This window comes from Argentina silus, assembly GCF_951799395.1.
Source record: "Argentina silus genome assembly, chromosome: 1".
Taxonomy (NCBI): Eukaryota; Metazoa; Chordata; class Actinopteri; order Argentiniformes; family Argentinidae; genus Argentina; species Argentina silus.
Genome location: NC_139655.1, coordinates 30,384,702 through 30,406,747, shown reverse-complemented (window position 1 = coordinate 30,406,747; position 22,046 = coordinate 30,384,702). Strand labels below are relative to the sequence as shown.

Below are 22,046 nucleotides of genomic sequence, written 5' to 3'. Positions count from 1 at the left end.
AATTAGTACATATTGTATACACACAAACAAACATATATTTAGAATCAATCATATATGTACTATGCTAAATGACCTAGCCCTCTACAGGAAAATCATTCACAATTTGTTGGTATGACTTCAATCAAACAATGTCACCAGAGATTTTGACCTGATTTTCAAATAGCCACTAGCAGGTTCGCATCAAAGTAGGCTACAAAGTACATAAACTGTGAGTGCATGTTGTTAAGCAACTGCGTACGTAACGGTGTATTGGTGTGTTAAGCGAAAATGTTGCATTCCATGAAGTGCTCAGTCAGACCGTATGATGTAAAGTTTGACATCCACAATATTTACCAACATCAAAAGATTATCTCACTATGTAAACTATCGTCAGTCGTCATCCCCGAGGAGAGACACAGATGTGGAAGGGTTTCGGGGAAAGGACAAGAGATCCCTGGGCCTCTAGGCTGATCTCTGCTCCTGGGGATGGAGAGAGGGTGAACTTCTGGAGAAGGGAGGTGAAGAAAAGTAAGAGCTCCATGTGGGCCAACTGCTCCCCCAGACACACCCTCTTACCTTGGAGGGAGGGAAGGATAAGGGGACAGATCATTATCAACTCTATCATGTTACCAGGAGAGGCTGGTGGAGGTAGAAATCGTAGGGGCGTGCTCATTGTAATGCATGGAAGAGAATGAGGAATGGTATCAAACATCTATTCCTCATTCCATGCATTACAATGAGCCCGTCCTCCAATTTCTACTTCCACCAGCCTCCCCTGCATGTTATGTATAGGCTTTATAATCCTGCTGTTTTGTCTGGTTTGTGAAAAGTTAGGCTAAATTCTGTTGATTGATCTAGTGACAATGTCACAATGTATCGGCATTGGGGATTAAGATTCACTGTCCTCTTATTAAATGACTTCTTTTCATTGTCTTTTTCGCCAGGACAATAGGAGTCGATAAACGGATCTGGGTTAGAGAGAGAGTCACCCACATGCAGAAAATGGGAAAAAGGCCTCCCTTTTCCGGAAGTGACCTTGCTCATCCAGGAAGTGTTGAGGGTTAAACCAGTCTGCACTCTCCCATTCCTTCGGGTCATGTAGCACTGAGGAGAGGTTGGTGATCACCATAGTTCCCTGTGTGGTCACAGGAGAGCAGAGGAAGACCCTTTATTCTCAAACCTTATCATCACTTCCAGATTAGAGGATGAACTAAGTCTGAGTATAATATTGTATAATTTCTCTACAGAGTAGTGAATAACACAGTATCTGGTACCTTGGGTATGAAATATCCTCCCACATGGGTATCTTTGCTGGACATCCTGGGTAAATGTATAGGTAATATGCTAGCTATCCTCTGAGTCTCGTGGATTACAGCCTCAGTGTAAGGCATGTTGACTCTATCAGCCAGGCAGGGCTGTCAATACTGGCCAATCACACGGTCTACCTCCACACGGTCTACCACCAACTTAGATTAGATTTCACACACAGAGCTGATGGGTGGATGGGTAGATGAATGGATGGATGGACGGACGGACGGACGGATGGATGGATGGATGGGGAGGTCTAGCTTATTGGTTTTTCAGAGGGTGTTTGGTTGGTTGGTTGGTGAACATGTTTACCTACCCTGTATTTCAGAGTACTTCATCACAAAGATGAGAGCCCACTGCAAGGTGTTGGTCAGGGTTTCTGTTCCAGCCTCAAACAAGCCCAGTGTGCATATTGCCAAGTTGTCGAAGTTGAAACCAGCTTCAGTGTCCTCCTTTTTCTGAAGGTATAACCCAATAAAAAGACAGCGGCTGAAACATTAACATTAACTTTTAAATATTGCTATCTCTAAAACCCATGACAGCTGCCATACAAGTTACAGTAAGTTAGGGTTAAAAGTTCAATATGTTTCTTGACTGCATTCCACTGCTGCACATGCCATCAAAGTGACTATATACATTATACAAGCAACCCTGATAGATAATCAACAGTCACAATGAGCTATCAATCTGCTACACACCCACAGGAATATACAGTAGAATGTAGTAGAACTCCAATTAAGATTTCATCCAGAAAAAATAAATATATATATAAATCATTTGATACAGATTTCCAATGGCTGATAGGGAAGATACGTTATAGAGGTTGGTGGACAAAGCCAAATATGTAAATTCGCAACGCTGCATACAGTAAGACCTTTTCACCTGTGTTAACGTCCAAATGTTTCAGAGGGGCTACCTGAAGCTGTGCTCCATCCCTGCTACACAAGCATGGGGAAACCCACCTGAACAAGAGGAGAGCCAGTCAGTAAGTTGGACTCCTGGCTCAGACGCAGAAGGTTCTGGAAATCTGTGGCATCATAGTCAAAACGTTTCCCAAACACCAAGGATCCGATGACATTGGCTGCAGCATTGTTTATTATGACGTGGGGGTTAAAGGGCTCTCCTGTTGAGTTACATTGTCCATATATTACACTGTATTCTCACAGTGGAAATACCTACATTAACACATGGGTTAAATACATACAGTATTTGCATAAAACTCATGCACACTTAGAAATGAAGAATATGGTGAAATGTAAAGACAAATTCATCCTACTGTGTCAGGAAGATTAGACAATTAAACGTTATTATCCCAGCACTTGATCAGTCTATATCAATATTAAGTGATACAAATTATAAGGGAGAGGCACAACTAAAGATGTTTTCTCCTGTGAAATGTGTACATTTGTCATTTGCTCACCCATTTCCTGTTAGAATGCCTCACACAGGAAGCTACACTCTAGCTGGATGTGAAGCTCAAGGGTGCTCATCCCCTCAGCAAGATGTTTCAGATGGGCAACCGAAAAATGCCTCTGCCTCCTCCATTTGTATCCATTGCTCGTTGAAATGCCTTGAGCATTTCAAAATATAACAAGGGACTGTTTTTGCAAAACATAATACTGTATGAGAGAAAGAGCACATCTTACCATTGCCTTTGAAAAGCATATCAAAGAGAGGGGATACTGACCGGTCTAAAAAGTTGTCTCCCTGCGTCACCAAAACCTCCTTTACCATCTTGTACCCTGACATAAACACGACTTTGTTTCCACCCCATTGCAGGCCGCAAACAGGGCCAAACCGCTTAGCAACCTAAAGATATTACAAAAGACTTGTTCTGTTTCTATTTCTTATCAAACAGAACACACATCTAATTCAAACAACTTTGTAAGAATAGAAACAACATGGTAGAGTGTCAGGTGTTCAAAAAAAATTTACATGTTGTTTTATCAACCAATGAATTGCCATTGCAGATAATATCTTAGTGGTATGACTAAACAATAGAAAGCAGAATGTCAAAGTCAATATCTTGGGATACAGGAAGTAAACAAGTCACTGGTGCAGCAGTAGGTCAGTGTGTTACCTTGTCCAAGGCATGATGGTCAAAACCAGTGAAGACATTCCCCAGGAAAAGGAGAGATCTTTAGGTCCAGACAGTCCAGAACTGAGCACAGCACCATGGTGGAAGTCCACTGAAGCGGGTCTGAGAGAAAGACAGTGGGAGGTTGTTTGAGGTGGGGAGTATTCCAAAGTTCATCTGTTTCATATCACTGTCATAAAGTTCATCTAGCTATTCATATCACTATCTCTCTCTCTCTCCCTCTCTCTCTCTCTCTCTCTCTCTCTCCCTCTCTCTCTCTCTCTCTCTCTCTCTCTCTCTCTCTTCACAATTTCTTCCTTTCTCTTTCTTCTTTTCTTCTTCTTCTTTTCCCTCATTAGTTTCAACATTCCCAAACTGAGTCAGAGGAAACTGGCCACAAACTAGGTTGGCTTCCAGCCATACAAGAATGGAGTTCCATCTATTATGTAAGCACTGCAAACAAATTCTCAGCAACACAGTTAGATAAGCTCAACTTTGATTTTTGTTTCAATTTGCCCTTTATTGTAATCAAAGTGACATGAAATATTCTGTTTCCCAGTTGGATGTTATTTGCCAGTTCACAAGCAAGCATTTGATTTGGTCTAAGAGGACAGATGGCGCAGAAAATAAATGGTTAGATGGTAGATAACATTAGGGTGCAGACAATGCTGTGATACTCAAATCCTAACACTAGAGGGCAGATTGAATCTATCTATTTCTTCTCATTACCAGCATCCTCATTAATCAATAATTAGCCTGGCAAATACTCTTTACTCTTTAAACTTTATAAAAACCAAAAATCTAAATGTCAGAAAGAAATTCACAAGACTCCATCTCATACTGCATGATCATGTGTGACTATTACTCTTGTCAAGCTTGAGTGTGTGGGTGCATTACACCTTGGAGAAAATTATATTAGGCCTACTCAGAAAAATCACATGTAAAACCATGTCTCTCAAAAGTGGTGACTAGTATATCAGACAAAGATCTCTCTCTGGATCAGATTATGAGGTAGAGAGGACTTGCAGGTAGTATTCTTAACCAGGAGATGGCAGTATCAGAAAATATTGAATTATCCAATTGTCTCAGAAGAGAAAAAATTGTCCTTTACTGAGCTCACATGCAGAGAAATGTTGACAAAAAAAAAGGAAGGCGAAAATGAGGTAATCATTTAAAACCACAGTCCCAGATACAATCAGACTACAGAGGAGGTGACAAGTGTGCACCTCCTCTGAATATGTGTTAGTACTACTAACTATAGTATTATCAATAAATTAAAAGGCTTTAAATTGTGTGTGTGTGTGTGTGTGTGTGTGTGTGTGTGTGTGTGTGTGTGTGTGTGTGTGTGTGTGTGTGTGTGTGTGTGTGTGTGTGTGTGTGAGAGACCATGTGTGTTTGGAAGAGTAAGAGAAAGAAAGAAAGAGAGAGCAAACTAATCTCTCCCTCATCCTCCACCATAAAAAGGTGGCCTAGGCTGTGCCTTGTTTGCATATGACCTCAGTTCCAACGCCTTAGGCTAAACAGAAACACCATCCATTATGAAAAGCGGTTAACCAACACGCTCCCAAATTACATGACTATGGATTCCCTCTCTCCTGATTTAGTGGTTATGTAGTTCCCCCTCTTATGTTACTTGTATATGTCAGATGTACTCACGCAGCTTTTGCAACCCTCGTAAAAACTGAACATGGTTCTTGTTGCCAATTTAATCAGCATCCGCTGAAATTCGACTGTTGCTAAGGCTGTTCAAAGCCTGTCACGACTTGAGGGTTTGGGTATAATATGTGTGTTCAAAAATGAATAATGTGGCGAGCAGATCATTCACAGCAACAACAACAACAACAATAACAAAACTGGTCGAGACCAGAGAAAGATGAACTAATCCAGTTCAGACTGTAAGCATACAAATTCTTGTTTTAGTACAATTATAATATTACATATATACAGAGATGCATGCTCTGCTGCTCAATAAGAATGATGCCTTTGCATTATCATGGAAACTTGTTATCTGCAATTGATTGAATTGGAGCCTATCTATCTCCTTCCTCTCTGCACTCACCTCCTCTCCGCAGCTCCCTATATATATATGGCTGGGTCAATGCTAGTCTTGATTGGCAGCCGTTGAGGTGGCCAGATAACACCCTGCTTATAGAGTTGACCCTGGTTTTAACCCGATAGCACGATCTCCTGTCATCACCCAACCCCCGTTCCCCATCAAACCCAGTACCCAAACCAAAAACATTTACTCAGCACTCCGTGCTTCACATTTCTACCCGACCTCTTATGAGACATTTGCCTCCCTCCAGAGTTAACCCTTGACCCCAGAGGCTAAAGATAACCCCAGTGCACTGACTGTCATTAAACTGCCTCACTTGCTCCGTATGTTCCTTGTCAAAGCTTTGTCAGTGCACTGTTGCAGTATGAACATGGATATACACTAGCCAAATAATTACTTTGATTTACGAGGTAATGTGTAATTTCATCCATAACAAGGTTTAGGGGTCAAGGAGGTTATATTGCTTCGTTGAGGGGATAAGACTAGCTTCTAGCTCATATAGCCTGGTCTTGGACCAGACACGGGACGAGAGCAGTCGGTTGCGACACTCGTTCCCACCCTCCTGTGAACATTAATGGAGGGATTTTCCTTCCCACCGTCTCCCGCTGGAATCCTATTTCCGGATTGTGTCGTTCTCCTTCGTTCATTTACTTGGTTTCCCAAAGCGGCCGGGAATGAGAGGCCATGGAAAAGGGAGTGTGGCCATGTGGCTGCAGTGGAAGAGAGAGATAGAGAAAGAGAGAGAGAGAGAGAGAGAGAGAGAAAGAGAGAGAGAGAGAGAGAGAGAGAGAGAGGAGAGAGAGAGAGAGAGAGAGAGAGAGAGAGAGAGAGAGAGAGAGAGAGAGGGAGAGAAGGCTGCAGGAGAGCTGGATCAAGTCCCTAACCGGCAGAGACAAGCCCAAGCAACAGACTTGACCAAAATAGTACAGTCAGGCATAATCCTTGTGGGTAACATGAATTTGAGTATGATGGGTGTAATGACACTGAAGGGATTAGGCATGCAACATAAACTATCCCCAAGGATGGTAAGGATTACTTGTTGAAATCTGTCTTTCTCTGTGTCGCTATGTCTATCTCTGTCTGTCTGTCTGTCTGTCTGTCTGTCTGTCTGTCTGTCTGTCTGACTCTGACAAGCTGTATTGTCCTCCCTCCATCTTTCTTTCAATCCCCCCCCCCTCCCTCTTTCTTTGGTAGAACATCCCAATCCTCTGCACCTGAGCTGGATGTCTAGTGTATGATCCAACCAGGTTAACCCATCAGAGATGTGATGGCATGGGCAGAAAGGTACAGGACAGTTCCATGGTATGGGCTCTACAGGGTATGCCTATTCTGGCTAAGGTCACCGCAACCTAAACTAGAGTTCTAGTTTCTGGTGAAGAGGTGAACACTATGCAGGTGTGAATCAGACTCTGTTTCCTGTGGATATTAAAACAAATGTAATCACTATTTTGGAACACGTTGTGTTGGTACGAGCATGTCATTTAGACCTGTCTAGGGATCTTTATGTTCCATAAATCAACGGGCACATAATAGTGTACATAATAGTCTGTTAAGTAGTCTACATCATTTCAAATCACTCACGGTCATACCATTGGATGTCGTGAGCAGACTCATGGTTAGTTGAGTTGATTTTAGTCTGTTCCATCAACATAATATAGTCCAGGAACGCTTTGTTCTCATCCAATTTTTCCAAATGGGTAAAACTATTTAGTCTAGAGGGAGGGGGCAAAATCAGATTACACTTCTCAATACAGTCATATCGTATAGGGTCCAACTTGACTGAGGCTTGACTTGTATTTGGACCAATTCAAATGAAAGTGAATGGTACTGCAGTTCTTTAGTTTAAATGATGCATTCACATGATCATTATGTAACGGAACCTCTTTGAGGTATTCTGATTGTATTATCTATGACCTCATTCGTCAATAGGGTCAATATCAACTGATAGCTAAAGACATTATTGAACTTCCATGATGCATTAACGGAACAACGGCCTTGCTATACCTGAGTCAATCCTACTGTAGCACATGATGCAGAAAATCAGTTACCTCATTAGTCCTATGGCGCAGGGGTGCCATACTTAGTCATTATTAGCAGCATCATGCCTCTATTGTTCGTTCTGGGGAGCTGTGTAATCCCAGATCTTTGCTATCCTCTTATTGTTTAGGCTAACGCTAACTCCCTTGGCATGTTTGAATAACTTCCTGAGACACATATAAGCATATGCCGCTTAAAAGTATTTGTTTATTTATGTATGTATGTATGTATGTATGTATGTATGTGTGTGTGTGTGTGTGTGTGTGTGTGTGTGTGTGTGTGTGTGTGTGTGTGTGTTTATTCTGTCAGCAAAACGTCAGTCTGTCTTTGCCGGTTATCCCCATAATTACCTCCTTAATACACAGGGCTTTGTTGTCCATCTGGCTGGCTGTGACCAAGCATTCCACTATCAACACAATGGAGGTCTAGAGTCTTCAGAAAAAAAAAGAAAAAAAAAAGATCAGAAAAAGTTCAACAGAAGTTTCTAAGGAAACATTTTTATTCGAAGCCAGGTATTGTTGAGAATGTATTAAATGCAAGACTAAATGTAATGAATTCTAACACACACACTCACACTCACACTCACACTCACACTCACACCCATACTCACACTCACACTCACACTCACACTCACACAAACACAAACACACACACACACACACACACACACGCACACACACGCGCACACCCCCCCCCACCCCCCCCCCACACACACACACACACACACACACACCTAGCCAACATCCCCTCAATAGCTTCAGACCGAACAGCCCTGATCCAAACTGCTTTGAGTTGAGTGTTTCCAAGAGAGAGAGATGGATGTCCCTTGGAACTGTGGAAGTCTGCAGACACAGCAGCACTCTGGACAAGTTTGGCACACATGCCTGTGACTGTGGGCCAAAGCTCATGTTGCGTGCTAACTCTCTCCCTCCCCCATCCTCTCACGCTATCCCGCTCTGCAATTATACGCTGTGCTCCCACCCAAACTTGCAAGAATAGGTCTCCTCAGTCAACAGACAAACCAACTCATTCTGTCCTTAAACCATGACATCATGACCATTTGGCTGAGTCTAAGATTCAGGCTTAATTTAACTTTGTCAGGCAGGCTAGTGTGTCACACAGCAATCTGACAGGGTGAAGCATTATATTCTACAAGTCAGAGGGTCTATCAAGCTTTACCCAAAACAGTCAACTTTATGTTACTGTAATACAAAGTACATGACTGTTTTATATAATTTGGTTGCATACTAATTTATCATTTTCAGCCTGGAAGGCCCATTACTAATTAAAATGTGTTAAAATTGTGTGTGTGTGTGTGTGTGTGTGTGTGTGTGTGTGTGTGTGTGTGTGTGTGTGTGTGTGTGTGTGTGTGTGTGTGTGTATGTGTGTGGATGTGTGGATGTGTGGGTGTGTGTGTGTGTGGGTGTGTGTGCAGTGCTGATGGGGTTTTGGGGCTGGGCAGCATTTATCTCACAGCAGGCAGCTATTGTGTCTTACACACCTCATTTTCAAAATTTGCCTCGCAACAGTATCTCCCTCTCCCTTCTTCCAGCTCTGGGAGTGGTGCGTGCGTGCATGCTCGTGCGTGTGTGTGTGTGTGTGTGTGTGTGTGTGTGTGTGTGTGTGTGTGTGTGTGTGTGTGTGTGTGTGTGTGTGTGTGTGTGTGTGTGACAGACAGACAGAACCAATGGCAAGCACCTCAGCACAGCCCTCCTAACAAAGACCTGTGGGTCTCTCTGCAGCCCCTCTCACTCCCACACACTCATAAATAACCCCACAGAGTTGCAAGCTAGGCCAGGGGGAGAGAAATAGAGAGAAAAGAGCCATTTAGACCTCCCTCTCATGCCTTCCAACTGACCTTTTCAATGGGTCAGTCCTTCCCCCTCTTCCCCCTCTCCCCCTCTCCCCCTCCTCCCCCTCGACCCCAACCTGTATCATCTCCACCACCAGGGCAGGGGGGGAGAAGCCACTTAGCAGCCATGGGTCTTTGTAATGGAGGGTTTAGACCTGAGGGGAAGGCATTAAAGCTTCACGGGCCCCCAGTTCTAGAGTGTGTGAGATGGCCAGGAGGGTCAGAGGTGAAGGTCACAACACGGGGAGGGGAGGGAATAAATCCTGTAGCTGTGGTGACAATGGCCGCTCTCCTCTGACAATGGTGCCATTGTTGGGGGGGGAATTGCAGTGTGTCTTGCTAGCTAAGCCTAATAGAGTTATAGTGGTGGTTTGATGGCTGTGTTGCATCTTTTATCTAGGGATATTCTCCCACTCGATAAGATAAGAGAAACCCCAGAGACATTTTTCACCGTCCCTGTAATCCTGTAATGCGTGTGTGTATGTGTGTGTGTGGGGATGGGGGGACACACGCTCTCAGCTGGTAAATGTTAAGGTGCAGAATGCCACAAGTGCTTCAGTGTCACTTCTGTTAGTTAGATTAGCTCCACTGGAGTGGAGGGACACATGAGGAGTGGAAGGGGAGGTGTGACAGACAGACAGACAGACAGACAGGCATATAGGCAGACAGACAGACAGACAGACAGACAGATAGGCAGACAGGCAGACAGACAGACAGACAGACAGACAGACAGATGGGTAGACAGATAAGATGACACACAGATAGACAGACAGACAGACAGACAGACAGACAGACAGACAGACAGATAGGCAGACAGACAGACAGATAGGCTGGCAGACAGACAGACAGATAGGCTGACAGACAGATAGGCAGACAGGCAGACAGACAGACAGACAGACAGACAGACAGACAAATGGGCTGACAGACAGATAGGCAGGCAGACAGACAGACATACAGACAGACAGACAGACAGACAGACAGACAGACAGACAGACAGACAGACAGACAGACAGACAGATGGACAGACAGGCAGATAAGCAGGCAAGTGGACAGACAGACAGATAGATAAGCAAGCAAGTGGACAGACAGACAAATACGCAGGCAGACAGACAGATAGGCAGGAGGCAAGACAGAAGAGGTCATCAAGTGAAGAGGGAACATTCAATATTGTTTGTCACTTTGCTGATATTGTATACAAAGTGACCATCATCACCATACGGTTGGTCATTTTCCTCTCTACATCGGCCTTTAGGTGGTTGCTTGTTTTGGTTCTCTTCTGACCTTCTTAAGAACAAGCTATGTTTCCCAGGCCCAGCTATTTGAAGCTCATAGTTTTGGTCATCCAACATTTCTGTTCCAATTCAAGCAGCTCAGACACTGTCCCCACTTACATTTCCACAATGGCAGGGTCCTTGGGGCCAGACCATAGCCGTCCTACACTCTGCCCGCAGTCGAGTTGCCTCTGGCACCATTACTGCATGCTTTGTGTGCTGGTCTGGCAGTGGATCAGGGAAACCCCACATTCTCTCCATAGAGAGATGCAGAACACCCTCTCAAGACTTTACCGTTATGCATCGTTTCAATGCTGGTGAAGATGCGCACAGCCACCTTGGAACATGCATTTTGTGCTAAAGATAACATGACAGACAGAACACAGATGGATCTTGCGGTTCCTGTGTAGCTCAGTTGACAGAGCATGGCACTAATAACACTTAAGTTGGGGGCGTGATTCCTGCTGGGACCATATATACAAAAAATGTATGCACTCCCTGTACTGTAAGTCTCTTTGGATAAAAGTATCTGCTAAATGGCATAGATTATATATATATATCTAAGAAAGAAATGTCAAATATATAAATATGGATTATATAGCCAATCAAACTTCAGTAACATCAACACAGTTGATAGCAACTGCTGTTCTTCAGCACCAATGAGTGAAGAACCATTAGTTCCATGAGAGGTTTTTATTTGAATCGAAATAAGATAAATGGAATAAAACACTGGTGAAAATAAACACACAATAAAATGAAAGACACCTTTCCTTGCACCTGTTTCTCACCACACATTGAAAGATAGAGAAGAGGATTGGGATAAAGATGAGCCATGTCAGCTAAAGGGCAGCTGGACAGGCTTGCCGTGTGAGCCTGCACTATCCTGTTAAGCCTACGATTAGCCCCCACTGATCCCATCAGGGCTGCCTAAATCTCAAGACAGAGCCCAAATGTTTATCCTGCCGGTCACCCTTACACACGCACACGCACACGCACACGCACACAAACACACACACACACACACACACGCACACGCACACGCACACACACACACACACAAACTGTACAGTACACTCACTACTTCGGAAAATTCCAAATCGACATCCAGCCTCTATCCCATTAACACTGCTGTAGAATAAGGTGAGCAAGCAATTCACCTCCTTTTGCTGACATCCCTTCAGATTTACCCAGGGTGGAATTCAGCATCTCATCATATTTATTTGATAGTGAAATATATATACACACACACACACACACACACACACACACACACACACACACACACACACACACACACACACACGCACACACACATACACACTGCTCATCATGGCTAGCTCTCCCAAGATCTAGTGCTGATACTGAGTGTGTGTTACTGCGTTAGGGTGCTAGGAGTGAAACAGGTCACATGGGTCAGACCCAGTGGACAAGAGGACACATTCTGAGTACTAACTGATGGGGGATGACATAAGGGGATAGAGGGCGGGGGATGGGCACCCACAGACATGCCCTGACAGACCACCAAAAAACCCACAAAGGGCACCCACATTCACTCTCTCTCTCTCGCTCACACCCCCCCCCCCCCCACACACACACACACACATACACTGATTAGCCCAAGGGGGATGCTATACTGTAGTAACAACTAAAACTCTAACTTTGTTTGGGGACAACATGTTTACAGTAGACTTGTTTATTGCTTACAAAGCTCCTTCTTTCCATCAACTTTCCAAGTCATCCACACACACACCCCTCAGGTAGTTGTTCTAGGCAGAAATAATTTGCATATTGTATATGCAAATGTCAGAAAACAAATAATTCAAATATAGTAGTTCTACTGACTGTTTCTGCGTGTGTGTGTGTGTGTGTGTGTGTGTGTGTGTGTGTGTGTGTGTGTGTGTGTGTGTGTGTGTTGGTGTACTCAGGTTTTTAATGTATGTAGTTCTCTGTCAGGCTGTATAGGCAGTCTCAGAGGTTCTGGACAGAGGAAAGGCTCTTCTTACTGATGGGAAAACGGGGTGATGAGGGCAATTACCTCCTCAACGAGCTGTTAGAGGTCAAAAGGGGACCTGCCATAAACGACTGGACACCAACAGAGAAAGGCCTCTCACCAAGACAGGCCTTGTTTCACTGTCATTGCAAGCTACAACAGTCCAATGCTAGATGGATTACCTCTTTTGATTGTGGGACAGGATGCCTTACAAAACTGTTTTGTGTTTTGATTGGACACAAATACACATATTGGTATGTATTCATCATTACGGTTCTAAATGGTAGCATGCCGATAATCATATTCAGGTGTTCTGTGTCACATTTTCCTTACTGCTCACTGTACAGCCTGTTTTACCCATGGTAACCTCTAGAGGATGATCACATTACTGTAATAATCCATCAGGTGACATTCAAGCTATTCTTGCTGTTGAGCATGTCTTACAGGCTAAACAGGACTGCGCCTATGTAAGTACGCTCACCAGGTAGGAGTACTGTGTGATGGGTCAGGCTAGGGAGGAGACATTCATATGAATATCTACAGTAGTCCTTTTAGACAGGCCAGACAGTCAAGGACAGTGAAGAAGGGATGAAAGCCATGTGAAGATTAAATCTATTCACACCCCCAACAAGGCAACCATATTTTGACCATGGGAGAATGGGGCTGAGGCAACACAGCGAAATCTATGGTACTTTTGAGTATCATAGATTCTCAACAACACTAATAAATTAATGTCATAATAATGTTTCTTAACATTATGTATTGAGAACTACGTAGGTCCTAATAAGAAGACCATTCATAGTTGTTCATTAATAGCACTGATTTATGATGATTATAAATAGGCCTATGTCTTTGCAAAAGGCAACCAGTGATTATTGAGGGAAGATATAATGCATCTATTATGTATCGTGTGTGCCTTGACTAGTGCCATTCATATTAAAATGTATCGAATTAATCAGCAGTTACAGTTACTTTGCAAAGACGTTGAATGAAATGATCTGGCAAGGAATATACCACTTTCACCTTAGGGGTTTACGGATATCACAAAACCAAAACTTAAAGACATTTGGCCATATGAAATCATATAGAACTGATATAAGGATGAAAACATCAAACAAGTATACAAAAACTTGCATCAGGAATTTATTTCCGTAATGTCTGCATTGAACAATAATGCATCGGTGGATAACATCCCCTCTAAGTACAGCAGGTTTTGGTTCCTCCCAGGATGATGTTACAGATCCCTTTAAAATCCGTTGACTTCCGAAGAGAAGTTTAGAGCTGCGCGCACGACTGTGCAATGGGACGTGGCGCGGAATGACAATCTTTCTGCAATGTCAGGCTGCGAATTTCTCAATTAAGATTCAAATACAGGTTTGGAGCCAATAATGTTCTAGGAAGTTGGAATAAGGGATCATTACAATTCTACCTAATCAGACGTGACGCTTCTAAGATTGCTCGCGAATAGTGGCCTAATTTCACTTTGGTGCATGAAAAAGTTCTGTTCTTTTGGCGTCGAGAAAGGGCATACGATTTGGAACATTAACCGTTTGGAACGTGATGTTTTGTCCTGCTGAAGTCCTATTTTACATCGAAATGGATCAGGCACCTCCAGGTAGGCTATGGTCGGGTCTGCAATCTATGCTTGTACATGTTAATTCTGGTTACGTTTTTTGGACATTGTCACCTTTGTAATCATATCATCGCAGATAGAAAGTTGCCATCTGGCCAGTGGTGCACAGGTGTCCGTGTTCAGCCTGGCACAGGCTATCTCTCGCGTCCCCCGATGGCTTTGCCCAGGCATGCATACCGCAATTCGCTTGTCAATTACGTAATGCCCTATCGCGGATCAGATGGTTTGGGTTGCTTTGTCTCTCAACATGTCTGACCAAGTTTATACAACTCCATATAAAATAGCACATTTGTGTTGTTGGTTTTGAAGTATTCTGTAAGTGAATAACGGGTGTTTAGTGCTCAAGAAATGCCGCATGAAACGATTGCTTTGTTCCCTTTTCCCCACTAGTCTATTGGCCGACTATGGTTAATTTGTGCGCTAATAGGCAGGCTACACAGTTGCATGACAATTGACTTCTTGCTACATTTCGACAACAAGGCTACATCAAATACATCTAGTTACACATGCATTTCAGTAGTCCTTATGGCATTAGCCCTACAGTGAATTACATTTGACAATTTGGATAGTGTCAAAGAGCTGCGATGCATGCACCTGTTTCTTGAGTTGGTTGTTATTATTATTATTATTATTATCTTAGTAGCCCTGTACAGTTGTGTCATATTGTAGCTGACAACACTTCCAGAATGTCAAGGTTTGGGCAGCAGTCAAAAGTGAGGGAGGGCTGTGTGCTGAAGAAAATTTGCTGAGTCTCCAAGGTTTAACATTTTGCTGCCACTGTGCCGTTGCACCTGCCTTTTGCTTATTTTGGAATAAGAAAAAGGGAGAGCGGAAGGAGGTAGAAACTCACATTTTCTCCTCACTGAGGCTTCTGTTCTGTTCTGGTAACAGGTTACTGAAAGGCACTTTTGTCCTTCAGTGAAATATATCGCCCTGCTCTTCTTGATGCGGTTTGCTCCCTCCTCTTTTCATTTTTGGTAAACGTTCAGCTTTGGAAGGTCCAGAATTTTGTGTTAGCTTTAAAGCTTTATGGGAGGATTTTGAAAGGTCTGGGGTTTAAGAAAAATAAAAGCGTTTTTGAAAGGATCAGAGCTGCTTTTTGAGGTCGTTCAGAAGATTTGGCTTTGGGGCAGTTTGGGCAGAGGATGTAAAATGTAACTCTTTCAAACATTGGATTCGTACTTCACTGAGGTAAAAATGGGCTGAATATGCATAATGTAAATACTGGCTACTTTGTTGTCCTGCCCTGTAGAGAAAGCCTTACAATCTTCCAGGGACAGAACTGTGGGCAATTGTTGACTTTCCTGATGCATAGATCTGATATCAGAAGGCTATCAGCTGAGAACATGTCTGGGCTTGTCAGGAGAGTTTGACAAGTGTTGTCAAGGCTGCTTCTGTGTGGATGTGTGTTCTCTGAAGGCTGATGGTTAAGTAGACAGTAGGCCCAATCAAATCTCTCCTGCTTTGTTGTAGGTCTTGTGTCCTAATTCATTCATCCAACAGCTGTGGGGTCTGCATGGGTCATGGTAGAGAGGGGGGGGTCATGTTTACAGATCAGTCACTCAGTCTTAAACAGATCAATACTGTATGTCTCATGTATTGGCGGCCTTTCTTAGAAACTGTCATTCTCATTTCTCTTTCCTTCAGCTCTCCCTCCTAGGTCAACAAAGCCCACGACTTCCACCCTTAACAACTGCTTCAGGGAGGCACCAGTCTATCTACTGCAGGACGCTGAATGGTACTGGGGAGACATCACCAGGTAAAAAACTGAACCACCCTGTTCCCTTTCTCATAGTTAAGACTCCTTTAATGGTAATGTCTACCAATAGTTTTTCTTTTCTTTTTTTTACATAATTTTTCTGGTGGTGGGTAATGTTTTTTTTATTCATAAATGTGCCTTTGTCACTCCACCCCAGGGAGGAAGTCAATGAGAAGCTCTGTGACACACCTGATGGTTCCTTCCTGGTTCGTGATGCAACCACAAAGACACAGGGAGACTTCACACTAACACTAAGGTAAGTTGAACAGGGCTAGAGCTTAGAATGACTAGTCTCATGTCACTAGTATACTACTAGATTATTGTCCATTTTCATAAATGTATTCGCACATCTCAGTGTTTGATGTAGTCTGAGCAGAGAAGTAGGGCTACTGTGCCTTCCCTTTCATTCCATGGCATCAAAACCTCTCTTCATTGGTCCTCAGGAAAGATGGCCACAACAAGCTGATAAAGATCTACCACCGGGAGGGGAAGTATGGCTTCTCTGACCCCCTGACCTTTGGCTCTGTGGTGGAGCTGATCTGGCACTACCAGCACCATCCTCTGGTGGAGTACAACACCATGCTGGATGTGATCCTCACACACCCTGTGTCCCGCTTCCAACAGGTAGGCATCAGGCACCGCCCACCCCTGCTCTACTCAAAAGACGTTCAGAGACTTCATAGAATAGAGTGAAATACAATAGAATGCTACTTTTCTTGAGATGGAAATGTGACTGTCTGCAAACCAGACTTGAGTTGATGAAAATATATCTGTGCCCAGGATCAACTGGTGAAGGAAGACAGTGTTGATGTCGCTGGGAGGAAACTCCAAGAGTACCACAATCAGTATCAAGAAAAGTCAAAGGAGTTTGACTGTCTGTATGAGGCCTACACTAAAACCTCACAGGTAAGAACATGCATCTTGTGTATTTCAGTGTACCATGTGCAGTGGTAGTACATGAATAGACAAATCATGTGATTTGACTCTGTTCAAAAGAGGCAAGTGTTAATATGTATCTCCTGTCTGTTATTGTGACCCAGGAGATCCAGATGAAAAGGACGGCAATTGAGGCCTTCAACGAGACCATGATGATCTTCGAGGAGCAATGCCGTGAGCAGGAGCGCTATGGAGAGGAGTGTGAGAGGGGCAATCAGTCTGAAGGAACTGAGAGGGACCTGGAGAGGTGAGTCTGGCTCCAGCACAACAACATGACTCTATTTCAGTCTTCTGGAATCTTCTTGTATGCTTTTCATAGTGTGAATACATGTTGCGGGGGGGGGGGGGGTTCTTGACACTCAGGCAGCTGTGGTTCTACTCAGACTGATGGCATTAGTTGGCCTGACCCCGCCCCGCCCCACCCCCCCCCTTCCTCCTTTGACCCCTGATCCTTATGACTTGTGACCCCCCAGTTTCCTGATGAACTATGAGAAGCTGAAGTCTCGTCTTGGAGAGATCTACGACAGTAAGGTCCATCTGGAGCAGGACCTGAGGACCCAGGTGCAGGACTACAGGGAGACCGACCTGAGAATGAACAACCTGAGGCCTGACCTCTTCCAGCTACGCAACGCCAGGGACCAGTACCTCAAGTGAGTACCTGACTAACTCTCATTGGATACTTTGATAGTCGTGTAAATATGTATTTCAGACAAACTCTTAATTCAGGTAGTAGGTTATTTTTTTAGGCTATTTTGTATTGAAATTATTGTTCATGATTGCTTTTAGTGTTTGTAATATTTGCTCTTTTTAACATCCTCTTTTTCTCCTTCTTCCATAATCCAGTTGGCTGATTCACAAAGGCGTACGACAGAAACGCATCAACGACTGGCTGGGGATTCAAAATGACAGCAGTGATGAGTAAGTCCACCATTGTCCTTCCAAAATACACAACCAGAGCATTCTCTCTAAATGTCAGTTAAACCACAAACCTTTTCAAAGCTGCTTTGATTTTAAAAATGTCCTTTTTCTGTGTGCAGCACCTACGTGTTAAAGGGAGATGAAGCGAAGCTGGCACACCATGACGAGATGAGCTGGTTTGTGGGCGAGCTAAGCCGCATGCAGGCTGAGGAGATGCTTCAGGGCAAACCTTCCGGAACCTTCCTGGTCCGAGAGAGCAGCAAGCAGGGCTGCTATGCCTGCTCAGTAGTGTGAGTATCCTGTACTCCCAAGGCTACTACTGTATGCCTGTGATGTGGTGCATGCTTTGTGTTTATGAGGTTAGAGGCTAAGTTCCAGCAGGGTTTTAAGGCTGTAAACTATATTTTTACGCTTTTGTGTTTCTCCCAAGGCTTAGGTCCGCTACACTGGTATTAACTTGGGTCTTTCTTTCTGTTTCTAGTGTTAATGAAGAAGTGAAGCATTGTATGATCTACAGCACACCACGTGGCTACGGCTTCGCTGAACCCTACGACCTCCACTCCTCTCTCAAAGACCTGGTTCTGCACTACCGTCTGAACTCCCTAGCACAGCACAATGACGCTCTGGACATACGGCTGGCCCACCCAGTCCACATGACTGTCCCTGTCCCTGCCCCTGCCCCCTGCCCCAGCACAGAGGATCGCCTTCTCCTACACACTCCTAAACTCTCTGCTGCTGGACTGGCGCCAGCCGCCCCAGAGATGTAGACTGACTGACAGACATGTTTGTGTACTGTATCCTATTGCGGACAACTAGAGGGGTTTGTGAAATTTGCACTAGGATGATTCCAACGGATTTTGTGAATGTGATTTCACTGATCGGAGCGTGACCGGAACTTGAATGTCAGCTTGGACTTTTCTTTATTTTATTTTTTTTATAAGATTTTGTTTTGTTATTTTATGCCTATTTTCAACTTTTGTTTGTTTTTATATCAATGGACCTCTTCATGGGGGATCAAAAGGTTTTGTACAGTATATGTGTACTGTATGTCATTTATCAGGTTCTGTTCTTTATTTGGACTTCCCAGGGCCCCATTTTGACAACTCAAACGTGCCACTAATGTCAAATGAGACCACACAATACAAGTGAATTTTAAAACATTTAATCCTGTGATGCCCATGTAGGTTGGATGATTTGTGGGTTCAGAACATACAATGGTGCAGAAATAAGGCTGATGACGCTGTGGTAGACCAAACATTTTCTGACCAATGCTGCAGAAGTATTTTGTGATGTGGTTAATCTTGAGACTAGAGAATGCTCCTGTTGAAATATCATACCCAGTAACCGATGGATAAGTATGTAGCATTAACAATTGTCTAGATTACTCTTGGAATGACATTTTCCATATTGTGCCCATTAACCAAAGCACTTATCAGTGAGCAAAGATACAACCCCATTTAGACAGTTGATTACATTGTGAGCAGGAAAAACCTGCTAATGTGCTGATCAAAACATAAACTGAAGTACTGTATGTTATATTCTGTTACTCAAAGAAGTATAAGCTTTTTTATATTCTAGATATATTTTTTTCTGATACATGCCACGGAAGATGAAAGTGCAATTCAACAGTATTGATATTGTTACAGATGATGCTATTATAGGGGGTAGATATTTGCCACACAAATGCACTCTCTTTGGTGGCATTAATGTGATGTGACCTGAGAGTTTGTGTGAACTGCCAGAGGTCCGGAAATATCCTGTCTCTTACTTGAACTGTGGCATTGCTCAAGCGATGAATGTTTCTTCATGACATGTAGCCTACATAGCTTAAGAGGAAAGGAATTCATGTTGTTCTTGGCACATTGTTCAAGTTTGAGGACAATAGACACTTTGTGTTAAGATACAGTAAAACTTGTTTATGTGGATGGAGGGTAATTTAGCCTAATGCTAAGCAATGTGAGATTCTGACCTTTTCTTGCTGAAAGACAATAAACTGATAAGAGTTTTGTTGACTTATGAAGTCGTTGAGCTCCAATTTGCTTCCACTAAAAAGTGCTGCGCAACACTAAAACCATGTGCAAAGACCGTTTTGGTAATTCGGTGTAACCGCAAAGTGTATCTGCCCCGACCAATACAAACGAAGCAGGGCAGTAAATGGGAGTGTTGGTGGACTTAAGGGGAGTTGGCAAATTCAAACATGATGTTCCACATTCAATAATTACCAATAGCAATGCTTATATGGAGATCATCTCCTAGAACAGCCTTTCACCTCACAGGAAGAATCCTGGTGTGTCCACGAGAGAGTAGGGAGATGAGGACATACTGGATAGGAGGAACAAAGGGGAAGTGAGGATAAGATAAACCCTGCACAGACCCATCAGGGCCAATCCCATTGGTCAGTCAGGCCATGATCAACAGGTGGCCTATCCGACCCCAGCAAGTCTGTGTTGGTAGAGGATTAGTAGTGTAAGGATGGGGATGTTCTGGGGGAGACTACCCCCACCCCCCCCACCGTCAGATTCAGGCCGGGGATTATGCGGCGTTCATGCCATCTCAGAAACTCAGACCTCTATTTGCATAGAACTTCTTACTGAGTGGGAAATTCAGGAATCATCTTCGAACAACAAGTTTTCCAAGTTGGTAATGTCAGAGTTTCCTAATTACGAGCACACTGAATGCAGCATTAGTTCCCTTTAATTGTATCAGAGCAGAGTGTCTGTCGACAGCTTGCCTGGGTAGGCCAGATGCAGTGGAGTCAGGACAGCTTGTACCATCACACCACCATGGACCGCTGAGTCACACACTAAGAGGGTGTGTGTATATGTGTGCTTGTCTTTGTACATGCCTGATAAGCATGTATAAATAAGATATCAGTGAGAATGCATGAATTTAAGTCAGATAGCCGAGAACAGAATGGGTCTCAATGTTAGTTAGTAGTACATACCTTACATGATCTAGCACTAACCATGTATATACATTTCTCTTACTTACTTAACCATAACACTTGGCTCATTCTCACTTGTTTAGTTTGAGCCCACCTGAACCCCCCTCTGTGGACCTGTGCCTGCACATATCCTCTCATCATATATCCCCCTCTCTCATGGTAATATTTGCACATTTGCAGTCTCTCATAAAGATGTACACATATTTCTTCACCATTCCTCACTCTTGTAGGCTACTCACATTCCCGCCTTGAAATCACCCCTGGGCAACAACCGAAGAATGAATTACCTTTATAGTCACACCTAAAATACTCCATCAACCTTCTCACAGGCATTGGCAATTGAGATTTTCTCATTCGGGTTTCCTGAACCAATCAGCTCCCTTTTCCCTCTGTCTCCGTCTGCCTCTCCAATTTCACACCAGCCTGCCCACCAATGGAAGAACAGGAGCTCCCTGACTGGCAGCCAATCAGCACCCAGTTGCTATGTTGAAGGCAGACTCGCATCCCAGTGACACTGACGTAGTGTCACTAGTTTCTCTCCTTTCACTAGCACATATGTTAGAGAAGAAAGGCATGAAAGAAATGAGTGAATGATATGATATTGTAATACTCAAGAAAATATATCATTATTCCCAACCATTTTCGTACTGACAAAACGCTCACCCTCAGATGCCATACTCAAAGAAAGTGAATGTATTTATTAACTAAGAAAAAATATATCTCAGAATTGCTCTTTTCATACCAATAAATGATTATTTATTACTGACATTTTCATCATGCTTGTTTTGTTTCTACTCTTACTATTATCATTATTGATTGTATTTATGGCATACTGTATCATGTCTGTATGTGTAACAGATTTCACTGTGTTGTGTCTAGCATTTATAATTAGAATCCATGCCACAATCTAGGGGAAAAGCATCCCATTGCTATGTATGCATAGATAAACTCTACAGTACTGTGTTATTGGTGAAATGTTTTTACCAATAGATCCTATCTTCTATTATATCCATAAATGTGTACATTAGTGATGTATGTAATTATCTCTTAAGGGACATCCTCAAGGATCATGCCCACAAATGTACCATAGTAATATTATATATAGTGTGCATATATATAGATAATGTTTTTATAGATTAATAAAAGTGTAAGTCATAATAATGTAGAATATATAATAGCTAATGTCTTCAGGTCATACATGTCCTGGTTTGCTCTGTCTCTGCATAAGAATTGACTCCTGGTAACATAAAGGACATGCACTGGTACCTCGTGATCTGGTACATTAA

The 22,046-nt window shown here is 43.2% G+C and overlaps 1 protein-coding gene and 1 pseudogene across 2 annotated transcripts; one reads left to right on the top strand and one right to left on the bottom strand.

The window, feature by feature from the left end:
• Positions 1 to 376: 376 nt before the first annotated feature.
• Positions 377 to 3,021, bottom strand: LOC310814190 (cytochrome P450 2J6-like; annotated as a pseudogene). Its single transcript has 6 exons — positions 2,934 to 3,021; positions 2,250 to 2,410; positions 1,604 to 1,745; positions 1,254 to 1,435; positions 973 to 1,114; positions 377 to 555 (listed from the first exon to the last, which is right to left on the bottom strand). The product of its transcript is annotated as a cytochrome P450 2J6-like (transcript).
• A 10,842-nt stretch (positions 3,022 to 13,863) lies between these two features.
• On the top strand, positions 13,864 to 19,832 carry LOC310802985 (phosphatidylinositol 3-kinase regulatory subunit gamma-like). Its single transcript, XM_083667621.1, has 10 exons — positions 13,864 to 14,185; positions 15,851 to 15,962; positions 16,120 to 16,218; positions 16,406 to 16,586; positions 16,743 to 16,868; positions 17,003 to 17,145; positions 17,372 to 17,548; positions 17,742 to 17,816; positions 17,936 to 18,106; positions 18,298 to 19,832. Exons 1-10 carry the CDS (start codon positions 14,131 to 14,133, stop codon positions 18,581 to 18,583), a joined length of 1,425 nt encoding a protein of 474 aa, XP_083523747.1. The 5' UTR covers positions 13,864 to 14,130; the 3' UTR covers positions 18,584 to 19,832.
• Positions 19,833 to 22,046: the final 2,214 nt, after the last annotated feature.